Here is an 11831-nt window from a genome sequence, read left to right on the forward strand (position 1 = left end):
CGAGTTATGAATGCACGCGGAAAGTTTGGAGAGCACGAAAGAAGCGCAAGAGTTGCTCGAGGCGACAGCCGAGAGCCACTCTAGCTTCTTGAGTGCTCTCCAAACTTTCCAAGTGCATCCATAACTCGATATATGCACAGCTAAAAGCATGAACCAATTCTTTTATAACATGGCGACAACATATTCGGCGCTAAAACATGTTTTATTTGTGATTAACTACAAAGTTCTCACAATGCACGGTGAAGGAAAACAAAGGTCATTCGGATCCTAACACGTCACAATCAGTTGAACGAAAACGCTTAACCTGGTTTCTAAAATTGTCAACGAAAAATTCGCTTCTTCGATTTACTTATAATGAAAATGTAGGCTAACAAAGTCAAAATACTCAAGTTTAAGTAAACATCTTAGCTCGCCAAAAGTCAAAGGCTCGAAGCAGGGTTTGAATTGTTCAGAATAATCTTCACATTGCCGAAACTTAAACAAAAGGAACTCGCACTAAACTCGACGAAAATTTTGCAGCTGAAATGAAACTGCACACGTCATTTTATTGAGCACGGCCGTGGGTACGTATAAAAGATTTTGTTCATGATGGCTTAATAGGAATTAGGTAGGACTAGCGTGCGCGTTATGTTATAACATCCGTACAAACGTACGGAATCACAAACCGTTTCATCCAATAGCTCAGGTATGACGGACCGTATACGGACCGAACACTGACCGAAAACTGCCTTTAAAACACTTCGTCTAAGCGGTACGAATTGACAAACCATTTCGCTCCCGCGTTCAGGCGGGGGTTGCATTTCACTTAATGAGATGCAGTTTCCAGATTTTCCGATCAAATACGGACTGAAAACAGTCTTTTACGTTATGTCAAACTGTACGGATTGTTCAATTGTTATTTCGAACCCTAGTCGTTTGTGTCGGTAGAAAAACAACCAAAGTCTTATTACGCGGTACCTTGTTTATGGCATTCACCATGTACATATAACAATGTTTGACGAAACATTCAACGTTAATACACCTTTTGCTGTTCATTTACAGAAAATATCCATTCATTTGAGTCCAAATTTGTTTCATTATAGTCAACATACTCTTATTAACACCAATATGACCTTCATTTGCGCGTAAGGAACGTTCAGGAATAACACCATATCCGCGAAAGTGACAATCTTTAGTACGTTGAGACAGACATTACCGTGTTTTCACCTAACGTTATTTTTAGCATTCTAATTATTTTAAGCTGAGGGCCCCAAGTTTATCAGTAACTTTAAGTTACTGTCACGGGTCACCCTCATTAAATAAAGTCTTTCACTTCACTTCACTTCACTTCAGATAAACGGAGAGATATCGTAAACAGAGATATCGCGCCCAATTTTCCTCGAAAATTTGATTATAGAACTAGGGACCGTATGTACCTTTTTTAATCGTATTTTCACAATCCTCCCCTTGCAGATATAAATTCAGCCCCTTACGAATCTTTTGCGCACAACTCAGAGGACGCACTACTGTATACATGTGATAAAGTGACAGTTAGATTTCCCCACTAATGCCAGGAAGAAATAGAATCCCATTTGAACACAGCGAAAGGATAATCAGGGCCTAAATGTGGACAATGGTATCGTTTCATGCAAACATATTTGCCACGATCCCTCAATAGTGAGGCAATTGAGGGATAGATCGTTCAGCAAATTTGATATTCTCTCTTCCAAAAATAAATGTTATTATGGCTGTAATGTTTGTCTCATCTTCGTGGATATGGTTGTATAATAATGCAACTGATTGTGAGTGCTCATGCAAATTCTGTTATTGAAAATCTTTTGTTGAAAAAGGAATGTCCAAAAGTGTAAATGATTGTCGTTTCGTGACAACGAATTTTATTTCGACTAAAATGAAAATACATTTACAGCCAATGAATGTCAAAGGAAGGTATTGTTTGCCTTTTGATGATTTTGAATGTTAATACATATGCAAGTGTTATTCTTGAACGTTCCTTACGCGCAAATGGTCATATTGGTGTTAATGAGAGTATGTTGACTATAATGAAACAAATTTGGACTCAAATGAATGGATATTTTCTGTACAGCAAAAGGTGTAAACACATAAACATTACTTGTCAAGCTCAACCAGTGCATCTTTTACTGGCTTGTTACTGGGTTCATAATACTGTGCTTTTTTGAATTTGTCTCTGGCGCTGTCAAATTCACCCTGCTTCATGTAAGCCTGAAAAAAGAAATAAGAAATAGCATTTTAAAGAGGACAAACTTGGTTTGTTTGAGGGGAGAGTAAGGGGGGGGGGGGGGGGGTTGAAACACGGCAAAACAAGTTTCAAGTTTTGCTATCCGTCGTTTTCCATGAAAGTCATGACCTTTACAGCGTTTCCTATAAGGTTGGGAATTTTAACTGAATTTTCAAAACAGATTTGATTACCGATTTGAGCAAATGCAAACAGCAACAAAAGTAACTGTTGTCTTACAGTAGAACGCGGTGCTTAATGTATATTTAACAAATTGACGTCAGTTTTTCATGCGTCTGTCCTGTTATTAATCATGAATTTCCCTTCATAACATCGTCAAAGTAGCTGTATCATTGTCAATAACAGGACAGACACAAGAAAAACTGTCGTCAATTTCTTTTTTATAATAACAAATTGTCAAATTGTCCGCTCTCGCTCTTAATGATGAAGAAAATTAGCCACTGAGCGCGCGAGAATTTCTGCAGTATTGTAAAAAACAATATCAGTTTCCTCAAAGCTAGAAAATAGCGTTGTAGATCGTAAACCGATAAAAATTGCAAGCGGTTTCAATAATCTCACCAAAGCCGCTAAACATCACATATTCTTGAAGGTTCATTGATCTGGGGATGGTGGAAGAACGGGACATTTGAACCATAACATAATATTGTTAACAGTGTTAGTTTCTCTTATCGGATGAAATAAGCTCCCGGGACCTTCCTTTTAAAGACACTTCTCTATTTACTTGGTACTCTTTCCCTAGCCTCCGTACAAGTGTAGAGAGGAAGGAGTAGGGAATTCAGTATGTTACCTTGCCCATTCTGTAAAGAGCCTTGGTATTCTTTGGGTCAATTGCTAAAGCCTGCAACAATGTAATAACAATGTTAAAGAAGCCCATGTCATAAAGCCACAATATTTACATCATCATAAATATTGAAAAGACGGTTCATTGATAGCTTTGTCTTGATAAAGAAAGCCATAGTGCAGTATCAAAGAGGTCATGGGTCCGAATCCCGTTCAAGCCTGAATTTTTTTCAGACTTTAATTTCACAACTACTCAGGTTGTGTATATAACTGCAATGATCAATCATGTCTTCATAAGTGATTATATTGGTACCACTCTTTATATCAACAGTTCACCAAATGTTCGTACCTTTCTTGCATAAGTGAGTACTTTCTTTACTTCGACTAATTCTAAATAACAATGAGCAGCATTCAAATAAAGCTTCAGCAAAACTTCATTCATCCATCTCTCCTGGTCAGCATTCTGAAGGTTGCTGTTTTCCAGTATCTTAATAGCCTACGCATGTCCAAAATAATAACAGCATGGGTTAAGAGGTCTGTTAATGCCCTGTAAATCTATTGTACTAGAATTATCAGCAGCCCCTGGCCCCAGCCCTACCCCCCCAAAAACAACAGCCCTGCCCACAACCCTAACCCCCCCCCCCCCAAAAAAAAAACAAACAAACAAACAACAACAGACAAATAGGAAAAGGAAGTTGCAAGAACATTAAAGCAAATTTGACAAAGAAAGCATTGCAACTTTTGGAGTGCAATGAATAATCGGAAGAGAGACATGAATCAAATTACTGACAAAAGTAAAAGGCAGTAACTAAACAGTCACTACACTGCAAGCAGGTAGTCTGGCGTTTTACCTTTATATATTTGCTCACTGCACGAGAGACTTGTTTGCGCTTGTAAAAATCATTTCCAGCCTGGAAAAACAAGAACACATTACAAAAAGCTAATACTTCATTTGGGATAATAAAAAAATAATGACATATATTAGCCGGTAATAATCAAGGATGGTGGAAATGGCAACAACTATTATTGTTTCATGTACCTCCCTCTCTGCATTGGCCACTTTTAAAAGTTGTTCAAACGTTGCCTGTTTTCTTTCTTCCTGCAAGCAAAGATTTAAGCTGTTTAACACAATTTTTTTTAGATAATACACTCCTTCATAAGGAATGATCTGATTGTAAGTCAGCACCTTGTCTAATCCTTAATGATACCCATTTGATGAGTTATAGACTGATGTTACTATTGGTTATTGACCAAGCTTGTTCAGTCAAGATGGCTGGATAATGGCCAAGTTCTTTCTTTGCCTGATTATGGACCAAGACAGAGTCCAGGTCCATAAACAGGCAAAAAACGAATGAGGGCAATATCAAGCTATCTTGACTGAACAAGCTTGGTCAATAAAGGATTTATTACGAACATGCTAAGGACAATGTATGTTCTTCGTTCTGAGAACGTGAATGCCCCAAAGCGGAAAACACGGTGATTATTCTCCATTCTCAAAGCGTGAGAGCCCAATAGCGCTATATACAGTGTATACTCTTCGGAGTCCTAAAGCAGGAGAGTCCAAAAGTGCTAATTAGAATGTATCAGTTCCTCGTTCTGAAAACGTGAATGCCCCAAAGAGGAAAACATCATGAATATTCTTCGTTCTCAAAGCGTAACAAAGTACAGCCGAAAAGCACTATTATACAGTCTATACTCGTTGGAGTCCTTAAAGCGGGAGAGTCAAAAAGCGCTACTTAATAATATGCTCCCTCGTCATAGGCCTGCAATGCGTGCAGAGAGCTTTATGCCCCCCCATCATAGACCTGCAATGCGTGCAGAGAGCTTTATGCTCCCTCATCATAGGCCTGCAATGCGTGCAGAGAGCTTTATATTATTAGAAGGTATATTCCTCGTTCTAAAAACATGAATGCCCCAAAGCGCAAAACACAATTAATGTTCTTTGTTCTCAAAGTGTAAGAGCCCAGGAGCGCTATGTACGAGTAGTGCGAAAAGGAAGATGCCATTATATGAATCGTGTCAGTTCATGTATTTTTCGACAATCATTGCTATTCATCATGTTTTGCACTTTGGAGAATATTGGACAACCCTCGTCAATCACAGTGCAGGATTTGGTTCATCTTGCCTGCTCACAGAGCAAGCCACGTAATAAGGCTGGTTGACAGACCAGGCATATTTTACACTTACTTCTGTAAATGCATCATAGTCATCAGCAGCTTTGTGGTCAATATAGCTCAGTAACTCCACTTCAAAAAGCACTGTCAAAAGATGGTGGAAAAAAATTGGACGTTTGTTGTATTCAACCTACATATCAGTGACCTTACTCCTGTGAATGCCCTGCAGTTCAGTGTTCAAGCATCAGATATAATTTATGCACTTATTAGGCCATATGCTCAACTTTCCAGATGGGAGAAATCAAAACTTCTGTTGGGGTAGCCTTATCTTTCTCCCCCTCCCCTCCCCTAGATTTCTAAATTTCTATGTGTGGGAGGCACAATGGCCTAATGGTCTTAAGATCAAGAGACCTGGGCAGGGGTCAGGGTGAACATGAAGTTTATCTAAGAAAGAAAATTCAGAATCATAATCTCCTCCAACAGAAAGCATAGGAAATGACATCAATCACTATCACTAAAATTAATGAAGATAGGCATTATTATTGAATAATGATATTCAATATATAAATCATGGAATTGTGTATGTAGAAATCACTCCTGTAAACTTGCCAGGGACTCTCCAGATGATAAAGCCCAAAAGGGTTTGATGGGAGCTCCTGCTCAAGTATAGTTCAGTAACAAAATTCCTTGTAATTCATTTGGAATGGGCAAATAAATGATTGATTAGATAGTCCTCAATCAGTTGATCCCCCGATCAATTTATTGAAACATTCTGAATCAAGTGCATCTATAATAAAGAAGAAAACCATGGTTCATTTCAGTTTTGAGAGGCAAGTATATCAACACAAACCAGTAGCTGATGGAGGTACTCGTGGAGGTGAACCCAAATCTTTAAAAGCGTACTCTGGAGAGAGAAGAAATTTGGATTTTTCTCCTCTTCTCATTGTGCTCACACCAATATACCACCCTGGAAGCAACTCCTCTGAAAAAAACAAGGATCAAAAGTAAATCATTTATTAGTCTAATGTATGAACAGATCAGAGTAGTGAATAAACGTGCACAAACTCGCTGCACTTGTTTATTTATTTTTTTTTCATGTTCTTCTTATTGAATAGACCGTTTTTACATACGTTTTTACGTGGAAAATCACTCAAATTTTTACATTTATTTCATCATCACATCATTTTATTGCTTAATGAAATCTACATTTTACAGTTGGTCTGGCCCGCGACAACACTTTGAAACAGATAAGTACGGTACAGTGTTGTAATCAGGGAACTATGACAGAAGTGAAAACAGAGTGGTATGCTTGTGATGTTACAGTTACAGTAACTATTGTTTGAAAGCGATGGCACTTTAATGCTATCTGCCGTGCAAGCATGTGTCGGATGTAGGCAATGACATGTGTTAGTAGTTGTGTTTAGTACTAATATTTGTATTTTTGTGAGACCCCTGCCTTGGTGGCTGCTATTTAAGGAGCTGATGAATAAAGCTTGTCATTATTTGTTAATCGTAACCCAATTTCGTGACCGTTATACACAGGTAAAAGATAATGAAATTGTGGATTCAGGAAGTCTAAAGGGTGACCGTGTCCGTTATATACAGGTGACCGCTATATGTAGGTCAACATAACAGTAAATATAAGGGACGATTTTTGGGAAGTTGTTCAGTGACCGTTATACACAGGGTGACCACTATATACAGGGCCGTTATATACAGGTTTGACTGTACTTGTTTCATATAATAAAGAAACAAAAAAACTTGTTTGACATAAAATGCTCAAAACTCAAGTGGATATTAAGGTTTTTTCAACTAACCCAGTTTTCCCACATCTGGCCTGCCTCGTAATCTTGAAGAGTCAAATGGCTCATCATTAAATTCAAGATAGCCATTATAGTGATCTGTAGAATCAAATCAAACCAAAGGTGATTAAATAAAACTAAACAAATATGTCCAAAAGGACCTGTTCAGAAAAAAAATCAAATTATTTTATTTTTTGAATTTTAATGGTGGAACAATTATTTAAAATTATATCTTGTAGACACAGCTAGCATAAATTTTGAAGCAGATAATTATTACACAAGACTATCACTAAGTGTAATGCAGTCATAACCCAGTCTGTGTAAAAGATTTTTTGGGACCTGGTCACCAATTTGGCTTCCCCACAGCTGGGGCAAATTACATCATAAGTGCATGTACGCAGTCCAATGTTAGGTTCAAAGGAAGTGCGTATGATTTCTGGAAAGTTAGTCTGGTGCTGTGATTTTGACCTGCTCGTCTTCAATAAGTACTTGAGCCTGTGCCATCAGGAATGAATGTTTTGTAGCTTGGCAACTGCAACTGGCCAGGATTTGTGTAACAAGTTTTCCGAGTTGTGTAAGTTTTTTAAAATAAATTGTTTGAGAGTTGTGTAGCTCCAATTTGTTGCCAGAAAATAAACTTTTCGAGTTGTTTTGCTCGAAAAAAGGCCGTGATTTGAGGTTAGAATGGTTTACATATTACTAATTTAACCTTTTTCATTTGTGAAAACAAGATGTAAATTCAAGCAAAAATGTAAATTTAAGCAAATTCAAACACAAGGTAAATATTTGTCAATGTGCTGTCTGGCAGGCTCAGCTGGTCAAAACTTTGTTTTCTAAAGAAATATTTATTGCAAGTTTATGCGGGCGATTGTGTAGTTCCAGACAAGATCCATACCTCCCCCACCAAAAGGAATTTTTCTAACACCTCCCCACCCCTCTGGAAATTCCAGTTAAGCTTCATACATTTCTTTAAATTTTTTGGTCTTCCAGAACCCCCACTCCCCAGGAAATTCCAATCCCTTCTGTGCAGGGAGTATAGATATTTTCTGGAACTGCACATTTGAAAATGAAGTTTGAGTTTTGCAAACAGTTTTTAAAAAAATTCCTTTCCTAGCAAATATTTTGTCCAGTACAAGTTAATAGAGTACTTTATTGAAAAGACTGCGGGTTGCTACTGCAGGCTACAATTTAATCATCACTAGTTAAACTTCATCTGTAGATCGTTATCTGTCATTTGATCAAAGTTTGTTTTACATAGAATGCCACCAAAGCACATACAGTTTTGAGACCCACTTTGGATTGCAGGTTACATAAGCAAGATAGAACACAAGGTAACAGTCAGAATGAGAAGCAATCCAATTTGTGATTGTGTAACTGATCTTCTTGTGTTAGGAATATTTAAAAAATTTTTCAAAATCCACAAATTACAGTATTGTGGATCTTTTACTAGCAACTTTGATTGTCATGCCTAGCCAGCATTTATAAAAAATTTTGTAACTTATTTTTATGCAGGTTCTCAAATTCTTCTGCAGCAGGTCTGTTGGGAAAGGAAAACCGTCAAACTAGATTGGATAGTCAAGCTTCAAAACAACAAGACCACTGAGTATAAATACCAAAGAAGCCTCTGTATAGTCATTTCTATGACTAACAACTATGCTTTCACCTACATCAGGATAGCAAGCACTTGTGGAGCTCATGGGGGGGGGGGGGGGGGGGGGGGTCAAGCATGATCCATACCACGTGAGCAACAGAGAATCAGCAATTAAACAGCATGCTGTGTCCACGGATCACAACTCCCACCCGAGGGATGCCCAGATCCTCGAACATGGTGTTGCCAACAGCCACAAGAGGCTTTTCTTGAAGTCATGGCACTCAACTTTTGACAGCATCACCACTAATGAGAGGAAACCATTCCCTTGCGCATACTTACCATTGATTTAAAAAAATCAGTAAAAAACAACAGCAAGTGGGGTTGTAGCGCGAGCAATAACCAACTTTGATATTTCAACTCTGATGAAGGTGGACAGAAGCCACCAAAAATTCAGAAAAGAAAAGAAACAGATGGGATTACAAAAAATCTTAGAGAATGTCTATCACCAATTGCAACACTGGAAGCAGTATTTTCAGCCTCTGTATAGTGTTTATGTTATTTAAGTTCTTTTTGTTCAGCAGTCTAGGTTAACTTGGAACTGGACTATTGTACATACATCTAACAGTAGCTCCTTGAGGTACAACAGGTCCTGTTCCTTGTCGAACTATTTGCTTGAGAACTCCTCTGTCTCCTGTTAAATCCTCCATCCTACGAGCCAGCCGCCTGAAAGGTGTCTACAGGTAGAAAAAGAATATTTCAACTTAACTGGGGAAGAGCTGAAACTTGCTTTCACTCTTCCCCATACTATACTATCTACAAACACAAATTATTTAAAATTGGATACAGTTCACGAGCATTATTTAGGTACTTTTTGTAGCAAAGGATCAGAAACAACTCTTTCACTGTCCCGACTCAAATCTATTTTGGAAAAGGTTTGAAAAATACTACTTTACACTAACAAAATAACTTAAAGCTCTCAGCCTGCAAGATATTATAATGTGTATTACAACATCGTCTTGCCCCTTACTTCACTATTTAATATTAATAATAGTAATGTACATACTTGGGATTACAGGAGGAAGAAAGCACACCAATAAATAGAAAATATTGACCAATAATTATCTGCTCTAATTTTTTTTTTTGGCATATTTAATTATGATTATATTTTCAACTGTCTGCAATTTTAATTAATTCACCATTGCCTTTAAAGTGCGACTACTCTAACCAGGGGCACCCGACAAAATGTTCTACCAATTTAACGAATAAAAATTGTGGAGGTTAACAATAGTTTTCCAACAAATTATCCAAAATGACCACAAATCTGTTGCTTTTGTGATGTACATCTTGATTTATTTGATAATTTGTTAGAAAGCCATTGTTGACCTCTACAAGTTTTATTTGTTAAATTTGTGGAAAATTTTGTTGGGTGGCCTTGGTTGGAGTAGTCGCACTGTAAATAAGTACTGCAATTTAAAATTATACCTACAAATGTATAATTATTGATTAGGACTATGATTATACATAGATCTATAACATCAATTGCTAACAACAACAATTGCGTGGCTGTTACTCTGCTACAAAGACAGTTCAGTGACAGTCCTACCACATCGTCATCTCTATCTGATCCAGAGTCATCTCCAAAGTCATTACACTCATAATTTAGCTGCTGGAAGACATCCTCAGAATCAAAATATTGTGATCCTTCTTCATCTTCAAAAGCGGCTTGGAAAAAAAAGAGAAACAAGCACAATTACTTGAGGTCAATCATGAAACACAGAATGTCATTAATAACTACTTATCACCCGAAAGTGAGGTCTTTACGGGGAAATCTCAAACCGAGACCTTGCCGTATTGACCAAGCGAAAGCGAGGTCAATATAGCAAGGCCGAGGTTTGAGATTTTCCTGGAAAGACCGATCGTTCGAGGTTAATAAGTTGTTTATTATGGCTTTTTGCTTTGTTTTTGCAGGCCTGTAATCACAGTGTGGGTATTATGGGAGAATAATGCCCAAGAATTAGCCAATCAGAGCTACAAATACAAGCCATATAATAGTAACTCCTAACCCATCCATTTTAGCTCCACGCACCCCATTGACAAGATTTCCTAAAAGGGATACAAGAGTAATTTCTACGGTGCTACTCTCACAGCATATGGGATAGGAAAAATCTTGAAGAGGTAAAAAAATTGCATTATTTCTGGCGGCATTAAGTCAGCTCTTTTTCCCCTCAGGCTGTAAATTTTGACTTACCGTACTAACAGGGAGAAGGGTGTGGATATAAAATGGAAAGGCCCATAAACTACCTTTTACTTTTCGACCTTGTCAGGTCAACCGACCTCAACAAGAGCAATTGGCCCGCAGAGTGCATGTGCTAATTTATCAATTTTACTTTATTAAAAAGCAGCTAACAAACTACATACCCATGCTATCAAGATCCGTCTCAAACATGGTACCGTCTCCTTGTACCAAGTCATTGATATCAATGCCCTGACGCAAAGGTACGGTGTATCTATTGGGAACCTGTGGGCACGCAACAGACAAACAAATGAGGTCACACAACACGCGCTTTTTAGCTTTTGAAACGGCTGGTGTTTTAAGCCAGGAGTGTTTTCTATTAACTCGCTGTTAACTTAACAACATACATATCCTTCTCTTCCAGACAGGGCGAGATCCTCCAACCTGTCGATAACTTCTGGAGCATCCATCTCCTCGTGTTCTTCTTCTCGGCTTTCTGCCATTTGCACGCTTGTGACAAAATGGTGCGGAGCAGGAGGAGGGAAGCCTGGGACTTTGTTGTTATCTGTGCGGCCTCACGGAGAAATCTAAATAACATCTAGTGAGGGTTAACTTCATGTATCAGCACAAAGTATATTATCCGACCAATACACCCCTAACCAGCACTATACATCCTCATACAGTACTATACACCGCTATACAGTACTATACGCTCCTATATAGCCCTATACAACCCTACACAGCACTATACACCCCTATACAGCACTACACACCCCTATACACCACTATACACCCCTATACAGCACTATACACCCCTATACAGCACTATACATCCCTATACAGCACCATACACCCCTATACAGGACTATACACCCCTACACAGCACTATACATCCCTATACAGGACTATACTCCCCTATACAGGACTATACAGCACTACACACCCCTATACAGCACTACACACCCATACACAACACTATACATCCCTATACAGCAGTATACACCCCTATAGAGCACTATAAACCCCTATACAGCACTATACACCCCTATACAACACT

At 38.2% G+C, this 11831-nt stretch overlaps 1 protein-coding gene across 1 annotated transcript in view; it reads right to left on the bottom strand.

Annotated features, from left to right (window-relative positions):
* LOC110064393 (inactive peptidyl-prolyl cis-trans isomerase FKBP6-like) overlaps window positions 1–11322 on the bottom strand; it is a 13147-nt gene extending 1825 nt beyond the window's left edge. Inside the window, exons 1-12 of the mRNA XM_020771440.2 lie at window positions 11182–11322; window positions 10960–11059; window positions 10145–10263; window positions 9158–9275; window positions 6966–7049; window positions 5999–6130; window positions 5222–5292; window positions 4074–4133; window positions 3886–3945; window positions 3384–3530; window positions 3042–3092; window positions 2111–2220 (exon numbers count right to left, since the gene is read on the bottom strand). Coding sequence (XP_020627099.1) covers window positions 2111–2220; window positions 3042–3092; window positions 3384–3530; window positions 3886–3945; window positions 4074–4133; window positions 5222–5292; window positions 5999–6130; window positions 6966–7049; window positions 9158–9275; window positions 10145–10263; window positions 10960–11059; window positions 11182–11277 — 1148 coding nt within the window. The 5' untranslated portion in view covers window positions 11278–11322. The remainder of the gene's footprint in view (window positions 1–2110; window positions 2221–3041; window positions 3093–3383; window positions 3531–3885; window positions 3946–4073; window positions 4134–5221; window positions 5293–5998; window positions 6131–6965; window positions 7050–9157; window positions 9276–10144; window positions 10264–10959; window positions 11060–11181) is intronic.
* Window positions 11323–11831: the final 509 nt, after the last annotated feature.

This window comes from Orbicella faveolata, unplaced genomic scaffold, assembly GCF_042242905.1.
Source record: "Orbicella faveolata isolate gen_17 unplaced genomic scaffold, um_ofav_v1 contig_47, whole genome shotgun sequence".
Taxonomy (NCBI): Eukaryota; Metazoa; Cnidaria; class Anthozoa; order Scleractinia; family Merulinidae; genus Orbicella; species Orbicella faveolata.